The 21734-nt window shown below is 36.3% G+C and overlaps 1 protein-coding gene across 1 annotated transcript in view; it reads right to left on the minus strand.

The window, feature by feature from the left end:
* Positions 1-21734, minus strand: part of TTC29 (tetratricopeptide repeat domain 29) — a 114452-nt gene that overhangs the window by 82669 nt on the left and 10049 nt on the right. The window contains exons 4-5 of the mRNA XM_030948399.1: positions 12875-13098; positions 3094-3279 (exon numbers count right to left, since the gene is read on the minus strand). Coding sequence (XP_030804259.1) covers positions 3094-3279; positions 12875-13098 — 410 coding nt within the window. The remainder of the gene's footprint in view (positions 1-3093; positions 3280-12874; positions 13099-21734) is intronic.

Genomic DNA, 21734 nt, shown 5'->3' on the forward strand with positions numbered 1-21734 from the left:
GTAATATAATCCACCATAAACTATGATTATAATCTTACTCTCTGATATGCTTATAATGACTTCTGAAATTCTGATATTACTTCTGAAAATGCATTGAAAGCACAGAAGAAAAGTTGTTTTTTTTTAACTCACATTTCTTAAGAGCTTATATCACAAAGTCACAAAGCCTGTGACTACTTAGTCAACAAGTAATTTTGGATTTAACATGAGAAAAAATGTGTTATGTCATTGCATTTTCAGTGCCTGTAAAGTAACATCAGCATATTAAAGAACTATGTGAAAAAATAAGTAATAAATGAGTAAATAAAGTAAAATAATAAGTAAAAAAAGTAAAAGTAATAAAATGACTTATTATTAGCCCTCCGAGGAAATACAAACTGGGGGGGGAGGGGGGGGTAGCACAGCTAATTGAACAGCATCAAAATCTGAACACTTCTACAATAATTAGTGAATACTCCACACCTTATTTTACAGGCAGAGTATTTTAGGGAAGAGGTTAAAAATCTCATTCAGTGAAGAAATGCCATTGAAATAATGTTTGCTCCAAGCAGAACATTCCATTTGTTTCTGTAGTAGGCTACTCACTTATTGTTTTCTTTCCCTTACTGGCAGCTACTAATGGCCTGCATCCAAACATCATGACTGAAGTCTACACCACCAACACCTCAAATATTTAGCTTTGAAGATTAATGAACATCAGGTTATATCCAGCCTTTAGGACAGGGACCAGGCTGAAAAGCCAAAGAAATTTAAATTTGATTACACAAAAATTACCCAGCAAATTCATTGATTTTCTTCCAAGGCAAACAGCAATCTTTACAAGTCCATGTTTAACTTTATACTCCCAAGCAATCAGTCCTAAGCATATACAGACAGCTTCCTTCCCCAAGTAATGAAAAATACACTATTGGATAAGAGAACTGAAAATAACTGGGACCAGATGTTTACATTTATTCTTGTCGATACACCCCAAGAGAAGAGGGAATCTGACTAATTTGTTTCACAAATTAATTATAAAATTATAAATAACTGAACGAAGGAAAAGCAGAATTAAAATTTTACTTATAACACCATTAAAACTGATGGAATATTATATAATACCAACCCAATACATCCTCTTATACTTCTTCTCCAATCAGAACTTGCCCTTGAATCAATTTTTCACCATCGAAAATACAAAGTGCATGGAATACATCTCCGGTCTTTTTTTCTCAGTGGTCCCTTAAAGAAAATCCTATGCTTACTCTCTCAGCTTCTTTATTTTTTTTACCTCTCTCTCTCTGGAAATAAAATACTTTCAACAGACAGAGCCCACAGATTCAGTAGAGCTTTACCCTGGGCACTGAAAATCCACTTTACTTTATTTCTTGTTAATAAGGTTAATAAGAAACTTCTCTTCTAAAAGTTTCTAATATTCTTCAGCAGGAAAATAAAATTTCTGCTTCTCTGATCATCTCAGGCTATTTCATAACTTTACTTATGTGCTTTTATAATGGGCCTCAAGATATTTAAGTATTCGACAACTTTTGCTTAAGACATCCTAAAGTAGAAAACATTAATTTTTTTTTAAGGCAGTGCTTGGGTAACAGCAGTGAGTCACACTCCGTAAGAGCCTTTGAAGTTACAAGTAGATATGAATGTTTGCTTGTCTGCACCTCAAATTTTTATTTTTTAGTAACTAAAGGACCAAGTAAAAAGGTTGCAAAAAAAAATTAAAATCCAGCAATTTTCAGTAATTTTATTCTACTGAGTAAAAGATAGATAACCAACCTAAGCATTTTTCATTCAATACGAAAATGACTTGGTTGTGACTGGCTGGGCTTTAAGCAACTGCTATCTTATCAACTGGGAAACTGGATGATACCATGAGTAGGACAAGTAATCCTTCCATTTTACTGATTATTGGTACATGCTCAAATTTTAAAACTGAATCCAGGTCTGAGTGTGGCAGGCAAGAAAGATAAGACAACAGTTCACAGGAAAACAGTGTGAATGACCATGAGTCTAGAAAGATGTGAGGAAATATAAAAAAAAGGTGCCATGTGTCAGCTGGAAGAGAACAAGAGGAAAAAATAGGAAAACACTCAGTAAAAAAAAAAAGGGCTGCAGACTTCTTGATTTATGTCCAGGCTTTTGCTGGGAAATGGGGCCATCTTTCAAAACACACCCAATTCCACCAGATATTTAATGGAATTAGAATATTTCCATAAAATATTTCAATTTCTGTCAATTTTTTTAAGAGAGGCCATTTTATATGAGAAACCAGCCACAAGTTGAGTTCAGAGCTGGAATTGTCTCAACCCACAGTCAAATTCAGAAACAAAACCATTGTGGCTATACAAATCACATATTTTAAGCAATAGTTAAGCATGCAGTACACTTACAAATTAGAACTGGAAGACAGGTTTATTCAAGTACTTGAGGCTTACTTATTGCTTGCCCTCCCACACCATGAAAGGATTTTAGGCAAACAGAGGAAAATGCCTTTTTTATACTCAGACTGCTATCCACACACAAACCTCTCTGCCATGAAAGGTAATATCTGCTCTTAAATACAGAAACAATGTTCACCTTGATATAAGAAAGCAATATTGTTCACAGTAAGAACAAATGTTCACTGCAACAGGCTCCCCAGGGATGTGGTAGAGCCCCCATCACTGGAGGTTTTAAGATGCAATTGACAGGGTGCTAAAATAACCTCATTTAGGCTCCCTTTCCCATGAAAGGTTGGATCAGATCATCTGTCAAGGTCCCTCAGAGCCTGGGCTGTTCTATGATTCTAGTTACTTCTATTAATATCTTCTGATTTCAGAGACTCTCAGTTTAAGGATGTACATGGAGAAAGGGAGCTGGTGGTGAGGCCTAAGTCTGAAGCAAACACCAATGTGGCAGTCAGGAACAAACAAAGAGGGTGTCACTTGTGGCCAAGAGAACCAGAAGGTCATTTTAAAAAGAACAAAATATAGAATGTTTATCTAAGTGTAAATTAGAAGCAGGACTAAACATTACAGAACTACACGTCCCCAGCTCTTTTAATTCAGCTCAGTTTGTGTAAGTAGAGATGCCATCCAAAGCAGCTTTGTGGTGTCTTACCTTCTTCCTCTTCGATGAGGCCCATGTTTACATATGCTTGTGCCTTTCTCTTCCCACCATCAATTTCCACTAACTGAGCAGTGTTATAGCTTTGCTCATAGAAGTAGTTACTTAACCATTTGTCCTCAGGGTCACTGAAACAGCAGGCCAAGCTAAGCTGGTTATCATAAACCTTCTCATAGTGCCCTTTGAAAACAAAACAAAACAAAACAAATATTATCATCAGTGTTCGGAAATTTTGCATGTTATAGCAATAATCTCAATTAAAATTAAGAGCTATTTCTATTTCTTCCATTCAAATGCCATCAAGTTCTGCTACGTGTTCACTCAGAAAAATTGAAGAGGATAATTATAACCTTACAAATTAGGCACAATTAGAAACATATTTCTGTTCTCATCTCTGTGTGCAAAACCAGAATTCAGTTCAATAAAACACACAGAACCTGGATAAAACACTGGCTAGTCAAAAGAGAAGTCAGAGTGAGACTGGAGAAGCATTTGTCTGAGCCCCTGGGCCCTGTAAGGCCAAAGAACTTTTCAAACCTTGGACCTCTAAGGTAACAACTGTGTTGATGGAGATCAAGAACCAAAAAGAACACTATGCAAATACAATCCATTAATTCATACAATTTTACATGTTCAAAGTATGACTTACAAGAGGGGCTTTGAGTTTTCATGTATATTCCCATGTTTAATACCTTAGCACTCTTAGAAATTAAAGACAAACTGAAATTGCACCCATTTCCGTAGGAACCCCCCACCCAGTTCACCAAGGAATTGCTCTCAGAACAAATGTGGAAAGAAGTGGATTCTAAGTCACAGATTTTCTCCATGGCCTGAAGTTTGGATTCTACTCTTTATCATCTCAGACAGCTGAATGAACACACATTATCCCTAAAATTTACAAAAAACCTGCAAGTCCTAAATCGAAGTAGCAATACAAAATTATCCACTATTTAAAGTTACAGAATAACAACTTATTTCCCTTGGAAAAGCACCTTTGAAAAACACCCCCACAAGATATCAGCCTTGAATTATTCCAAAACTTTGCTAATTTGGAGTAGAAATCTAAAACTTTCCTGAAAAATGTTATCATACTGTTCCACCCTAAAGTGAATTTGAAAGATCTGTTTCTTTTATGATGCTGAAAAATCTATGAAATAATAAAGTAGAGCATGAGCGTATGTTTCATGGCTAATATAAATTAATTTTCTGTACAAATTCTACTCCTGCCAGATGTGAAATTGAATAATTAGCTACAATTCCACTGCAGTTTTGGTGGGCTACTTAGTGTGTTTGTTAAATGAATATGAGCCAAACAGCCAGCTCTAAAAGGAATTTCCACATATTTGGGTAAAGAAGGAGTTAAGCACAGGTCTGGCAGCAGGTAAGAGACTTTTTGGTTAAGCTGGGTGTGTGAACAGAACTGCTTTGTTTTCAGGAGCTCTGCAATTTGTAAGCTTTGCTCAAAAAGAGAGAAAATAGACAAAAGAAAAACCCCTCTTAATTCTGGTTATGGAGCACCACACAGAAATCAACTGGGAAAAAAAAATAAATCTTTTCAGTGTGGGCAAGATCTTGAAGTCCAGATCTTTCCCAAGTGTTTTAAAACTATGACAACCATACCAAAACACTTGAATCAAAAGATGCAGTTAAATTCTCTTCTTCTGTTATCTACAAGAAGAACTGGGGGAAAATCCAACTTCCAAAAGGATGAGTTTAATGACTCTAAATTGAACCACCTATGCAAGTCACTTGCACTATTTGGAACACACAGCAGAATTACCCAAACAAGTACTTTAAATTCATCACTAAACCACACAAGAGGGATTTGCCAGCCTCATCTCTAGTATGTTCTGTCTTAAAATTACAAATTACATATGATCTAATTGAAGAAATGTAAACCTCTCATTCTCTGTTGTCATAACTGTTATTTGACTTCTGACTATCTTGATAAAGATCTTCAGTGTGTTGCACAACACAGTAAGGACTTTACTCTTTTGAGAAAAAGGGCTACCACCCAATCATGTCTGTAGTCTTCAAGATGTTCATCTAATACTTGTTCTTCCCCCTTTTTTCTCCATCTTGGTCATTTCAGAGAACATTGCCTGAATTCTTCCTGCTTAAAGTTTTTTGAAATCAAGCTGAAACCTTTTCCCCATTCTTGAACACTCTTTTTATCTTTTGATTTAAAAATTCATTCCTTTAATGGTAAACAAAACTTTTTTTTACTGCTTGTGTTATTTTATTCATTTTATTTATTATTTGGCTTTCTTATTTATTTTCTCAGAATTTTGCCTTCCATGAAGTTGTAACCTCAGATTTCTACCTTTCTAATAATTCCCAGTAAAATATATAAAATTATGATTTTGAAGCAATGTGTGTTATTATTATATGCATTTCTATTTCTAGTATTTTAAAAGAGATAACATCCCTTCCAATAAATGAATGATTCACAATCTCTAAAATCACCAAAAAAGAAATAGCTCAGAAATTACATTTAGATTATCATCTCATCATTTGCATCTAAGGTTTTAAATCAAAATACCAGCTTAAGTTTTGAAATTCAGCTTTGAGAGGAACAATTATCAATACAGGCTTAATGTATTCCTAATCTGAATATTCTTCATGGCTGTGAGTTTTCATGCCTTTTGTTTCTCCTCAGGACTGAAAAAGCACCTCTTGGGTGCCTCTTTTTCAGAATATCCTGGAGTCTACATCATATAAAACATATTTATACATTAGAAATTAAGACTATTTTGGTACAATAGCCTCATAAAAATATCTTCAAATGATTCTGGAATGGAAATAACAAAACTGGGTTGGGCTTAATATACCTATATTTACCTGTGTACATGCATGCACACACGTATACATATATACCTGTATTTGTATATAACATATATTTATACACCTATGCAACATCATTATCTATCACACATATCAACATTACACTAAATCCAAGACACTGCACTGTACCAGCTACTAAGAAGAAAATTAATTCTATCCTAGCCAAAACCATGACAACACAAAGAGATAAAGTTAACACCCAGCTGGGATTCATCCAAACTAACCAATTTAGATACGGACAAGAGTTACCTAGGATTCCTTTCCTCTCAGTGAAAAAAAGCAGATACTTCTTGGATGAGGTTTATCTCACCCTGACTTGAACAAAGCTTGCAACACAAGGGAATGCCTTTAGAGATTATCTCAGAAGTAGAGGCAGAGCTTCCCACGATTACAAGCACACGACCACATAAGCAGCAAAATACAAAACCTAATTATAACCACCAACATAAAGATAATAATACACATTAGACCACAGCTAAGTGAAAATGAACTCAAAGATACTAGAGGATGCATACAAATGGTTGCAATAAGCCAGAAAGAGAAGAGATAATTGGATCATCGTTGGATAGAGACACACTGGATACAGATTTGCTCCTCTGAAATAATTGCTACAAAGTATCAAGGCACTTATGTGACATAAAATTACGCAAATAACTTCAGGTAGTGCCCTACAAATCCCAAGGGATGGAAGTGACCCGAGGCAGACTCCAGCTACTGCCACGGCTTTGATTGAATGAACTTTAATGTGACCTCTGCTGAGGATCCTGCCGGTGCATAACAATGAGAAGTGCACAAAGACAACCTTGTCTCTGGCACTGTCTTGGGCAGAGGCTGACCGGATACACAGGCCATGAAACAAACCCCACACTTTGACAAATCATTTAGATTTGGATCCAAAAGTCTGAGTTACTGATCAAGAAGTTAACTGATGTTATTCTGACAGTGGCAAAGCTACTGTGTCGGACTTAGTGAAAGTGAACTTTTACATCCCCAGGAGAGGAATACAGGAATCGGTAAATACTCTCTTCTATAAAATCTCCAAGTAGTTCAGATATTAAAACTTCGAACTCTCTGGTTTTGTAGAGTACATTCTCTACAACTGATTATAAAATACATGCAGACAAGTCATCTTTAGGTATCTGCTGATCAAAAAAATGAAAAACAACTCCCTAATTGAGTGTTTATGTACAAAAGGAGAGTTGTCCTATCAAACCTTCCTGAGATCTTTCTGTTAAACAGAGATTGAAAAAAAACCAAAAACCTTCAACTTGAGCTTAAACATTAAACCCCATATATTAAACACACAGGGTATTCCCTGCTGTGTATCAGGATCTCTTTAGGTGCACCTCAGCTGCCAGGTAGTATCTCCTCTTGTGCTCAAGCCATAGGCCCTGATCAGCCCACTGAACAACACCTTTGTTCCTGGGCTCTTCTCAAGAACTGCAAGGCTGTGCACAAAACAGAGGATTACTCAAATCCATATCTGCATGTTTGCTGTGCTTAGCTAGACAACTACTAAGTAGCGCAATGCAAGGGATAGTGAGGTGCAGTTTGAGAACCCCAACAGGGCTAACATGAGAGAAAAGAAACACACAGAAAGTCAGCAAGCCATCCTAGTGTGACTCAAGTACAACTTGCTGCCATATCTCTATGATCTCCTTTGTGACAGGATGCACTGGAAGAAAGGGAAAGAAGTACAGGAATGGTCTTTAGAGAACAGATGAAAACATCAGGAAGAGATCCTGGCTTGGTGTTTCCTTTGAAGAACAAAATAGGCAGGTGTTCCATTTTCCATCAACAAGAACTTGTACTGATTTTTAAACTACAGGTATCAGAAAGAAATCTTTCAACATCCAGCTATGAGACCTTATTTCCCACTCAAAAAGCCACCAGTCAGTGCTTTGTTCCTGCCAGACAAAGGCCATATGCAAATGCTTCAACAGGTGTTGACCCTCATCATCCAGTTAGCTGTTTAAAGTGTGTATGACTGGATTATAACGGACCCTTCACTCTTGAAGGCACATAAAGGTGTGGCCTAAGGTCAATTAAATCACTAGGAGTAATTTTTTATGTCAGAATGAGACACAGTGCTGGAAGACTGATTTTTCTTTTGCCAAAAGATCAAAATCAGTGACTTAGTAGCAAGACAGCTGATGCCGTGAAGAATTCACACAGAGAAAGATCCAGGATGGAAGATGTTGGACCAAAAAGAAGCACAAACTGCAGCTGAATATGGTGCTGCAATCAGTTATTTCCACCTGGATCTATACACGGCAAAGAATCAGTCCCTTTTGCTTGCTTAGAAAAAGGATGCCTCTACATCTATAGGTAGAAGACTCCTCAATCACTCCTTTTTCCACAGAGTTTATTCTTAAATGGATAAACTTTTTTTCCTGAATGTTTAGCTGTAAGTCAACAAATCAAGAAAGTGAAAATGTGAGTTTTGAGCACGATGACACCAAGTTACAGGCAGAAACTGTTTCCTAGAGTGTGCACAGAGCACACCATTCCCAACACTGCCGAGTACATACAGGGAAAATGCTTAATCAATGCACAGTCTATTAAAAAATGCTAAGGAAATGATCAGGGTATAATTTTACTGGGTAAAGGATAAAACCAGCTAATGATAATAATATGAGTCAATTAACTGGTAATTTGGAATGCTAAAAGGGAACTCCAAGCTATTGCAACAAAAACATACTACAGAAATTTTCTAACAAGTGCTGCTTCTGTTGAAGTTAATGGTAGTTCTACAAGTGGCTGTATTTTGAGATGGTTAGGTTTCTTTCCTGGACAGAATCACTTCAACTTTTTGTAAGATAACTACAAAAATAATAAAATTCTCCACTGGTCTCCAGCAACTGCTGCATTTTTTCCTGTGATAAAATATTAAGTAGGGAGTGACAAACCTGCTTAGAAAATAAAACAGCGTTCCCTTGCCCAGCCCCTCAAAAGCAAACAAAACTATGCCTCATCCAAGCAAATATTAAAAGAGGGTTTGTTATACTTTTTTCTTTTAAGGCATAACCTACTTCCATTTTTTTTTTCAAAACAGCATGGGCAATATGGTTATTGCAATGTTTCTAGCCCAAGCCTAAGGCATAACCTTACAGAAAAGCTTTCTACTGTAAAATGCTAAACTCTGTTTTCGACCTTGAGTATACTGGACAAAGATTTTCCAGTGCATGCACATCAAATACTCATGCTTTTTTTCATACACTTTATGAAAAGACATCTTTTACAACAAAAACTAACGTTAACTCATACTGTCAAAATTTTTCTCTACACTGAAGTGAGGGAAAGAAAGCCAAGCTGTCACTTCTTTCTAATTGTGCATCTGGTACTGTCTAGAGCAAGGGTCAGCAGCCTGCAGCACATGCACAGATTCAGCATTTAGCACACAGCATAGCACAAAGGTTGAGTGGGGTCAGGAACCAGGAGCAGGTGGGATCTCAGAAGGCCAGCAGCTCCCAGATTTTAACTCCTGGTTTCCAGCAGCTGCTGCAGTAATCAGCTAATAAGCAGTGTCTTGCCCTTCTGAAGGGGTGTTCATACCTGAGGATTCCATCCTCTGGCTTTGGCACAGTGATCTGCTGCTACAGTGCTGAGTGCCCAGCACAAACTTCAGCCACTGAACTGTGGCACTTTCCCTGGTTTTGCATTCCTGTTCTGGCAAACCAGAGTTAACAGCTGGGACAGCTCTTCCTTTAATTGTTCTTGAGCTGGAACTTGCTTTGCACTCCTTTCCATGGCTACAAGCAAACCAGCTCACTCTATACTGACAGAGTACTGTCAGTACCGATAAATACAAAATACAGCTTCCTTTTGAAGAAACCCCCAGTATTTCCATACATGTGCCAAGAAATCACTGTATACACCAAATGCTGAGCTGTGCAGATCCATTACTCTGGCATTTATCCTTTATTCTTCTGTAAAAAGACCTACAACTATATACATATTTAAACAGCTCAACTACCTCCTTTTTTCCCCTAAGCTCCTGAAACCAGAACTTGTAAAAAAAGAGGTTAGTCCAGTATAAAGGAACATCAAAGAATAATTAAAACTCTCTCAATTTTGAAGTCAGAAACATTTACTTTACTTGTATAAAGAAGGCAAGACAAAAATATAGTCAAGCATTGGCAATATTTCTGCCAGTGCTTTAGAATAATGCTGAACTCAGGGCAAAATAACTCCATCAGTCATTTTTCTGAAAAGCTGCAAGGATTAAAGTTCCACTCTCTGTTTTTTAAATACTTGGGAGATATTCAAATGCAACAAAAAAGAGTTTAAATTTGCCAGAAAAGCTGTGGTTTTTTTCACACAGTAAAGTACTGGTAATAGGCTATTAAAAATAAGACAACTCCTGTGTGATTTGAAGTTCAACCAAAATATTCTATTAAAAATGAAAACAGAGAGAACCTTTACTGGTGTATGTAAAGACAATCAGTGTAGTGCTGGTAAACAAAATTCTACTATTTTCAAACAGAGCAGTAAAGAAAGTAATTGCTCGTTGATATCAGCCTGCACATTGTGATGAATGCCTCTGATTCAGTTCAAGCAAATTATTTATGTCCAGAATTGTAGTGTCCTAGAACTATAAACTGTGGAAACCATTACAATATTAACACTTTCCACCAACAATTATGAAAACTGAATGTGTACATAGCTTGCTCTGTACACTACTGGAGATACCATAAAACTCTAAAATTAGAAGTTCTAAGTTATATTCAAAATTAAGACAGTAATACCCTATTATCCAAAAATAATAGATGAGAAAAATTAAATAACAAATAAGAAAATTATTTACTGACCAAGTAAGCATTTTATTTTCCACATACCACTCCAGGTTCAAACCCCAACATTTTGTGAAGTTTCAATTCATAAAAAACTTAAAAGTAATGAATTTTTATGGCCATCATGTAAAGCTCCTATCTCTTTTTCAGCACCATTGTTACCTGAGATAGGTAAAATTTCAGCCAACCTAATATTAGGAACATCAACCACGCTATGAAACTCTCACCATTTGCTGACCCAAATATTACCTTCACCCTTTTAAGCTTGAACTGTGGCAGCTAAAGAGTAAATGCAGGTCAGCTGCCGTTGTGGCTGCTACATCATGGTAAGTTCTAGCTGAGGTGAACTGCTGAATGATTCTTAAATGGTGTCAACTGGAGTTGTCAGGAGATCATAAGCCAGAGCCCCAAGCAATTTGATTAGAATCAGAGAGTAACCGGATTAGCAGAGCTACTGAATTAGTGTTTGATGAGCTGCACAATTCATGTGAATCTTCACAGAACTGCTGGCTCTCAGACCTGCAACAGGAATTACCATCCACTACTTCATCTGCCAGGCAACTCAAACCTCATTTTATACAAACAAGACATGTGTGCAAAGATTTGCACTGAAACCGGTGAAAAAAATCAAAACAAATTATGCTCCGATCCAGCAATTCAGTAACGCTTGCCAACTCCTAATCCTCATTATTTTTCTTCTTTCATTTTACTCAACAGGCAAAGTTGGGAGATACTCTCTCCTAGAGGCAAGGTGCAATCAGGCAGCTGGTGGTGGTACCTTGTCTCTGGGAGAGGTGAACGACTTACAGAGCCCAGCACACAAGAAATGCCAGGTTCAGTGAGAGAAGGGTAGGAACTGCACTTTTGGGAATGCCTTGCCTCTCTGGGAGCATGTTTGCCACCTCTGTTGTCACACATCAGCCTGTAACACTGAAAAATATCATGCACTGAAGGCAGGCAAACTGTTCTCCTCAAGTGGCTGCAGGGAGCAGGCCGATGGAGATAAGCCATGTCCAGTACTTTTTGACCATCAGATATTGGCAGAATGCTTCTGCCAGGCCAGTCCAAGCCCCAAACTTCTCTCATATTCTGCAAGATACAGGGGCGCCTGTTCAGGTTTTAGTCATACTCCGGGCAAAGGTAAAGATTCCTTCCAATTATGGTTGGCTGGGCTTCCTGTTAAGAATTACAGCGAATTAAACAAAGAAACACAACTTTTGGCTTTCATGGCAAGCATCAAATAAACATTCAAAATTAGCATTTTTTGGAAGTGCCAAAATGGTTTATTTTGCTATTCCTTTTTTTGAAATGAAGTTGCGTTCTAAATTTCAGTTTAAAAGCTTAGATTCCAAATTCACAAGAGTTACTGTAGGTTTTCATATTTGTAATGATCAAAATGCAACTTGAAACAAGACAACTATACTGATATCAACTCAGTTATGAAACAAGATTACAGGTAGAGCTTTGTCTGCCCCCATCCCTGCAATTATTCCAGTGGAGAAAGATGGAGTAAGTTAGGTTACTATTTATAGTAAAAGGAAATGATAAATATGAGTGCTTAGTAAATAGTAGGCAATAGAGAAAATACAGTAATTTGGAGTTATGTCTTCACTAATATCTAGTAATTCACAGGTGGCATGTTACATCTGTGTGCTGTATTTTATTTGACATGTTCACAATCCTTTTTAAGTCAGTCACAAATCCAAACACAGTTAGCAGGGTATTTAATAAAAACAGATTTATAAAATTATTACTGCGTGAAACAGCATTTCACCTATTAAATTTTTCTAATACAAAACCAGCTACTCAAATCAATAGCGGAAGAAAAAGAATAAATAATGAAACTATGAGAAAATAATTGAGATGTTATCAAAGCTATAAATACATCAAACGTTTCTGATGTTATCAAAATTCACTCTACATGTTTTTTCCTTTTTTTTTCCTTCCTTCACAAAACCTCTCCTGATATCTGCAGCTCCTAATCATTTATTCTATAAATACAGCTCAGTTGACTAAGGCTGCAATGTGCTAAGATGCAGTAGCGTTTCAAATTCATACATGAAACAATTTGGAAGCTTCCCCCAGGCGCTGGCGGCTGCAGCTCCCGCTGCTCCGCTACCCACAATCCCTCCATTTACCTGCTCGCCGGGCTGCCTCAGCCCCGGTCAGGAAGTGGGAAAGCTGATCCAGCTTATCAGGCTGCTCCTCCAGGGACTTCTCATGCCATATGGCTGACCCAGGCCCTGCAGCCTCCCTGAAGGCATTCCACTTCTGGATCAGAGTGAGGAGCTCAGAGAAGGACTTGTGATAACCCCGGCGCAGCATGTCTATGCAGATGTTCTTCTCATATGAATTCCTGTAACTGGGAATAAGAAAGGGAAATTTTAAGCCTTTAAACTTGTATTCTGTTCTCCACCTTACCAAATAAGTGCAGATAACTACAACAGCTTTCAGGAAGAGACCTCTGCAGTTCAGCAGCAGGGAGTGGGTATTATTTCCCTCACTCAAAAAGAGATCTGCTAAAATCTGCTTGCAAATGCCATACCCTAGGGAAGCAAACATGGCAATAATCAATAAATAACAATATGTACATTGAAAACACGGTCAAAAATACACTGCTATTCTTTAGCTGATATTTGGTAGAAAAGGCTGACTGATGGGAACACCCCCCCCCATGTTTACATTAGCCCATGAAAACACAATGAACCCTTAGTTTGCTTTAAGACAGTGCACAGGGAAAATTGAGGCTCATGTCAAAACAACATATATGTTGTTATATATAACGTTATTATATGTTATATATACATATTGCTATATGTTATATGTTGTTATATACATACATTAAATAGTTTTGCTGTAGGACAGGATGGCTTGGCTTAAAATGTCAAGCAAATGCTATGCCAAAAATATATGATATGCCAGAATAATTAGATATTATTTTCCTTCCATTTAGCATATAACTTCAGCTGGTTTAGTGATGCAAAAGTTTGATAATTCCTCTCTAATTTTACAAATAAGTGATGCTATAAGGAATTTTTATTGAATTTAGTGCCTTCATAAATTCTGATAAGATATTCATATCAAAAAGTTGTAGAATCAAATATTCTCAATTGGTAGTACACATTTAGAGGTATTATTTATGGAAATAATCAAAATATTTCTTTTATATGGCATGAAACAATCATATTGTGTCCTGTTCTGGAAAAAACTATGAGTCCAATGGGACTGCAACACAAGGTACAGATGTAAAGGCTTGCAGGGATGGTTGTCCAGTCTGAGAAAACCAATCTTAACCCCAGTAAAATGGCAAGGACACAGATGTGTTACCTTTATCTTGTATATCCCATGGAGTTACCAAACTGTTTTCAAGACTGTCCTTTTAGATTAAAAACCATTCAAATTCAAATTACCTCAGCTTTAAAATAAATATGAAATTCTGAAAAATGAGATTTATAATGTATGTAATAAATTCAGATGTAATAATAATAGCCCAATGAGACTAATACCTTGATCTTAAAAACAGCTACTGCAATTCTTTAACAATGTTGATAAGATGGAAGTGATGTGAAAAACTTCTTCGCTAGATGTCAATAAAATAGACAGCAATGTAAGATGTAGGAAGCAAATAATCTGCATTATTTCATATTTGATATAATTAAAATAAAATCTCTTACTACACAGATGCGCATTAATCCTTCATGTGTACTTTTCATATTTCACTTGCAGAACTGAGCATAAAAATATTAAATAACCCTGATACAATTTAGACCAGACAGTACTGAATTTGTGTTTGTATATAAATGGATGCTTTTTCAGACTGCAAATCACACATTTCTCACACACATAAGGGAAAAGATATAACTACTCTGTACCATAAAAATCTGCAACATTTATCTTATAAAAGTATATGAAAAATATGTTTAAACATTTAAGTATTCATTTACTAGAATATACTATATTTGACATATACCAAATGTACAGTATATAGCTTCAAAATACTGTAAAGATACTATGCTAATACCATGCAATGTATTCTCTATTTTTTATATGGAATACCTTTTTCTTTACTGTTTAAAAATTCTACGCAATCAAAAAAAACCCAAAAAAACCCTGAAGAGCATAGGTAAAAAATTGCTACCAACTTCCAAAGGCCTAGGACTGAATGCTACAGTAATCTAACTCAGAGAAGTGGAATAACAATCTGCATAGCAGGCACACACATGCCTATTTATACAATGGTTTCTATATATGTTTGTGTGCGTACATGCATTAGATCAGGAGATGTATTGGAAATAAACGAGGAAGTAGTGCTAAAAGATCTCAGCAGTCACTACCCAAAATGTCATTCAGGTAATTTTTAACACTCACTGGACACAGAACTGGTATTCATACAAATAGAAAAACTGTGTCCATGTTATTTTCTGTAGACTGATGCATTTTACTTGAAGTTAAAGCATATTTTCCCCACAAGAAAGCATTATTAGCAAACCAGTACAGGAAAACAAAGCATATAGTAAAACATGTCATTTTTAAAAACCAGTGTCAAGAGGGTTTTAATGAATCCCATCCCAATTAATGGAGAAATTGAAATAATGCTGAGGTAATCCTACTGTGCACAGCACATTTTTTTTCTGTGGCAAAGAGGACTGATTTTAGCATGCAAGCAATGAAGCTATCTTTTGTAAAACCCTTCAAATTTAGCGGCATAAAAATGAAAGTCATGTCAGTTATGCACAAAGCACACAAGGATAATACTATTGTATTATTACATAATTACAATACTATCGTAATACTATATAATAATACTATTCTTTAAGTTTCTGTAATATATAAGCTACGAGTGACTGATCACACACAAACAGTGAAATTGGGCAAGAGATTAATGGTATTAGGGGGATAAATGGTATTTGTATCCCCTAAAAGAGCTTGACACTGCAATGAAATCTAAGATAGTTACAGTAATCAGTGTTTCCAGATGAAAATTCCAGGGTCCTCTTTTCCCCCATCAAACATTCCTTTTGAACAGAGGCATGGTGTAGGTGAGAGCAGCAAACTTTTCACGATACCTTGAGATAAACTATAAATCCTTAGTTCTCAAAACACTTTGCATCCTGCTTTCTATGATGTCATGCAGCATGTAAAATCTGAGGTTAAGCAGAACAACTCATGTTTTAGACAACTAAAGATTACTTGATTTCTAATATCAATATTAAAGCATCAAACCTAAGGTTCCTTCTAACTCAGGATATTCTATGATTCTGTGATTTATTTTATAAATTCCATTGTTAGCATTAGTGTAGTATGTTTCTACATTGATAAGCAACCTTACACTAAACACTTTCGAACCTTGCTACCTAACAAATTATGATTTATTGTTAAACAAGGGAGTCTGTTTTTCTGCATTCGTCCGCGCTGACCTGAGGTTTCCTTTGAACAATTAAGTTACTTCCAGGAGCGAAATGAGAGAAGACTGCCTGCCCTTTGCGGTGCCCGGAGCGGAGCCGATCTCGGGGTTTAATGGTCTCTGGGGGCATCTACTGGAAATGTGGGAAACTGCAGGCAGGATGCGCGGATCCCGGCGCAGAACAAAAGGCCGGGCCGTGCCCCGGCACAGGGCGAGGGGCCGCCACGGCTCGCACGGCCGCTGCAAGCCACGGGATGTGTCGGACCAGAGTGAGCAGACAGCTCTGTAAGGTCGGCCGGGTTTCGTTTTGAAACTAAATGTGATGTGACTGCAAACCCAAAGTTCTCCCTCCCCGAGGGTCATCATGAGATCATGCCAGAGAAAAAGGTTTCAGATGGATTTTTAAAAAAAGCTAACTATTTTTAAATGAAATTTGGAGCATCTCTATGTATTTATGGTTAAAACAAAGATAGCAGTTAATCAGGTTTTAAAGGAGAATTGGCTTGCTCTTCTCATGCATGAAACTCAACAGATGAGAACCCCAACATTTACCACAGAGCCAGCTGATTCTGAGAATCCCCCGATCCTCTGCCTGTGCATTCATTTCTGTCATTGCTGCTACCCCGTGCTGTTGCTAAATGTTTATTTACACAGGCAGGGCACTGAGCTCCAGGTGGATCTGATCCTACACCAGCAGTTACTGTGATGCAGCGCTGCATCAGAAAGTGCTGAAAAATTCTGTGAGCTTCTGAGTCTCTGTGTCATGATGGGGATTGTGTGTCACAAGAGTTTTCAGCACCAAATAAATAACCAAAAGTTAAAGCTGCCATTTTAGTGGCACTTTGGTACAAGTCACAAATTTGTGCTATGTAACATCACATGGGTGGAAGGAGCTACTTATTGAATGTGGATCTGTGAGCTAGAAAAGACACTGCTGTTAACACCGTGCTTAATTTAAGTGTACTCAGATATTGCTACAGACATGTAAATTTTTTCCTAAACTATACAGCTACTTCAGTAATTTTCTTATATGGATTTCTTTTTGCATTATCATTGCTATTACAAAACTATCTCAAGTCATGCTGAGAAATCATGGAAACTTGATTCTAATCTGTCTTTATCAGTGGAAGAATAATAAATAGCAATGTTCAGTGAGATTAATGAAATTACACTGTTGCTCCAGTCTCAAGGACTTTCCTATATTATGGTATTACACTTTTACAAGACCCTTAAGCAATACTGGGAGATCAGCACAGCACTCCACAACACTCCTTCCAACTTAAAGTCCTCCACAATAAGGCTATTTGCATTCTACCCTTTAAACTGAAAGAGAGGACAGCAAAAGGAAATTAAGAGGCCAAGAGGCAGGAGCTGGTGTTAGAAATGATCAAAACAGCCAGCATAGCATAACAGAATCATTTATCAGGAGCTTAATTCTCTATGCCTCCTGTCTAATGTGGTCAATTACAGACATGCAAAATAAGTCCAGAAGACTACTACTTTCAGATGGCAGATTTATATATTTATAGCTATATATATTTAATATTAGGTTTCATATCTTTTGATTTTGTAGGGCTTAATTAGTATTTCCAGTTAATTCCAGCTGCTGATTACAATACAAGTTGTTGTATTGTACTGTAGCAATCCCATTTTGTAAAGAACAAAATGGCATAGATTAAACAACGATAGTATATAAAATATTAAAGTGTACTTCCAGTGTAAAATAATTACTCTACCAATTATTATAATGTTTAAAAACTGTATTCAAATAGGTTTCATCCACTTGGGATTTCCGTCTGCAGTTGGCAAGCCAATGACTGATACAAATGCCTTAGATAAGCATCACAAAATTATGAAAAAATAATAAAGATATTTTTGCTTATGTTTATTTAAGCAAATTTATTTTAATTCCCCCCATTTCCTGTCTATAAATCTACAAGAAAATTAAAATTACATAAACTATGTGAATACTTTGCTACTTTTTGCTTAACCTATATGCAAAAAAAACCACATCACAAACATGGGAATATCAAAATTTACCCCCTAAAATTTGAAAAATATATGCATTAAGTGAAAACAAATATAGTACATAAAATACACAAAAAACCCAAATATGCTGTACGATTTTATACATTCAGGCTGCTCTGCCTAGGATTTGAAAGAGGAATTGTTATTTAATTATAGCTGGACAGCCAAAAACCAAGAACAGTTTTGCAACCCTGTTGGTGATGCCCAAAATGCGCTAAATTTTGCACAGGGAATTGTTGAACACAGAAAGTGCACAAACAAACACTTGGCAAATATGGAAGGTGAGGTGCCTTTAGCACCTAGGTTCCAGTGGTGTCAGCCCCTGTACTCACACTGCTGCTGTCTACTGGGCTGCAACCCACCAAAGGTGAGCACACAGCTAACTCAAATCCAAGCCCTGTGATATCCCAGTTCTCTGGGAAAATCTATCCACACAAGTATTTTGCTAAGTCAAGCCCTTGTATGGTCCAGGCACTCAGCACATTTCAGTACCACGTACTGCTACAGATACAAAGCTATTTTACTGCACCAGGGCACAGCCTCTTTAATCCTGCTTTAAAGACTGTCCATTTAAATACTTTTCTTTTAATGAAATATTTACTGCATGGTAATATGTTAAATTGTAGACTATAGTAATCTCATTAAAAAAAGATATGACAGTACAGTAAATGCCATTAAGCAGTAATAGACAGCTTACACTTCAGAATATTTTAATACTAAGGCTGAGTGTTAAATTACATTAGGGTGGGGTACCTGCTTTTTAATTCCAAATTACAACGTTGAAATAGCTAATATCATATTACAAAAAATAATAAAATCCACAAACCCCCAAAATGTTATAAAAAGGATTCCTTATTCTAATTATAAATAAAAAATATTGCACGACAATTTGTATACACATCATGGGAGGGAAAAACAGCACTTGGAATTGACTTGTAACAATACAGATTTTTAAAGAAGAAAAACTTTATGGAGCTATGTATCCAGAACTATAACAGAAAGATGAAAATAAAGCATGTATTAAAAAAGTGGGGTAGGTACTTTATACTATATATATGTATATATATATTTTTTTTTTTAATGTACAAGTACTTTTAGCTTTAGCAATGCAGTGTTTTCCATCTGCTGCCTCAGTCATTGGATTGTTGTCAAACCACACTTTAACCTAAATCATGCAATCAAAGGGAGATGCACACCCTGTCAGTAGGATCCCGCAAAGAACACATATATTGAACTCACTTCCTTTTGTTCAAAGCTACATAAAATGAAAAATTAATCAATTATAAACATCAAAGGATGACACATAAAAAGTGTTTTAAAATGAATGTAAGCACTGTAATAATTAAGAATCCTCATTAACCCAGAAAATGGAAATATAAATTTAGGAATGAACTTTTGAAACATTCTGTCCCTAAACATAAATGCAAAGAAACATTAAAACTAAAGATAAAAATTCTACCCTAATAAAAATGTTCATCTTACATAAGTAAACACACCTGTGATTATTTCCAGACTAATCAGAAGAAACCACTATCTTCATTAATCATTCCACTTTTCTTTCCAAATTAATAATGTTCCTTAACCAAAAGCAAATCCAACCACATTTTATGGACTACTATTTATCAAAATGAAGTATTTCTCAACTTCTCTCTTTTATTCCAGAGCTGACCTGATGGTCTGAGAGCTAGAAACATGTGAGTTTGGAATCCTTTCTATTTGACTTGCATGATAGCAAAGCAGTCACTAAATTTCTCTGCATGTTTATTTTACAGTGCGCAGGACAGACAAACAAGTATTTACTTTCTGTATCCTCTCAAGCTGCTCTTACGAAATTTCATAAAACCCTATACAAGGTTTTGCATTTATTGCAGTATTGACATGAACAATTCACACAGTACTTTTGCTTTTGTTTGGGAGATCTTATTCAAGTCCTCAGCTGAATTTACTCAGTAGGATAAGGACAAATAGACCACAAAGAGATTGATAAGAAAGGAAAGGCGAGGATTTTACATGATGTAGGCTTCACTGTAAAAATTATTAGGAAGTCATGACTGTACCAAGGCAGATTAGACAATCTTTCTTCATCTCAGCCTCTTTTTGCGTGTTAGAGATGCTTCACCTTTAGGGAGTGTTTTAAAAATAGAAGTCAGTTGTGTACTGCCTGTACATTATCTTCAGTAGTAAATATTGTTGAACTACTGTGAAATGAAAGCACTAAAAAACCATAAGACCAAACTTAGTAAAAACAACAAGTTACATAAAAAAAGAAAAACTTCGGCTCACTGTGTTCTTCTTTATTAAAGTATGTCATGTATTTTATCTTTGCAAGAGTTTGATGAGTTTTTGCAAGTAAAATTCTGTTTCCTCTATACTTGCTAATAGTCATGAGAATCTGTAGTTTGCACCTTCCCATTAAAAATGTATTGTATTTTTTGAAATTATTCACCCCGCCTTTTATCCAGATCATGTCTTTGAAAGGAGGAAGTAGATAATAAATGGAATAATTCATGATTTCCCATTAAATATGAAACTTTCTTTTGCAGAGTTTAGAAAATGAAGTTCTACATAATGTACAGAAGTTGATTAGAACTTTTTTTAACCTTTTCAAGAAAAATCTTCCACATTACACAAATGCACAGAGAAGTTTCTTTAGGAAAGGCAAACCATTCACTTCCTACACAGTTCTGTTCCTCAGATCACTGCCTAATTACACTAAATAATATGCTTATCAGGCCCAAAATTCACAGAGATCATTCATTTGACCAAAAAGAATGTGTGCCTCTAAGTTCTAAAATCTCTTTTTGAAAGTTGTTTAATAAACATTGAATCCTGGTCATGGCAAGCGAGATTTTTAGGAATTATTCAGACTGGAAAAAATACATATTTAAACAATATTGTGAAAGGAATTTAAAATTTATCATCTAGCTCACTACGCGACTTGTGCCATCTCCCTTTCCACAACCAGCAGGGAGTTTGGGACAGAGTGCCTTAATTTAAAATTTCTTTTACCATGAAAGGATAAATTTCTTTGGTTCTGATTTACCCTCTTCCATAGTTTTTAGTATCTAAAAGTGAAGAAATACCCTCATAGAATGTAAATGAGTTTATACAACATTCCACCAGTTTTTGACCTGAGTAATGTGAACAAAGAGAGCCATAAGGTGTGTACAGGTGGTCCAAAGACTGATATCAGGAAGAACAGCAAAGTGTTGCTAGGACTGAACATAAAAGGGAAAGAAGTCTACTTCTTTCTCTGTTTGCTGCCATCTCCTTGAGCTTGCCTCCCTCCGTCTCTACAGCATAGTACACAGAAGAAATGGAAGCAGCTCACAGCAGTGCCTCACTGGAACCAAATACTGTCCAATCAAGGGCTGAAATACAAGGCCAAAGCAGAATCTGCTCCTACACATTATCTGTCTACACCTCAAATTGCCTTCAGCAAGCTTGCTAGTAATAGCAGATGCACTTTGTGCTTCCTTTGCCTTAATCCCATACCAACAATATATTTTCCTCACCTTTTTTCTGGTGGTGCTTCTATTCTCTTCCTTGAGAGCCTCACGTATTAA

This window comes from Camarhynchus parvulus, chromosome 4, assembly GCF_901933205.1.
Source record: "Camarhynchus parvulus chromosome 4, STF_HiC, whole genome shotgun sequence".
NCBI classification, from domain to species: domain Eukaryota; kingdom Metazoa; phylum Chordata; class Aves; order Passeriformes; family Thraupidae; genus Camarhynchus; species Camarhynchus parvulus.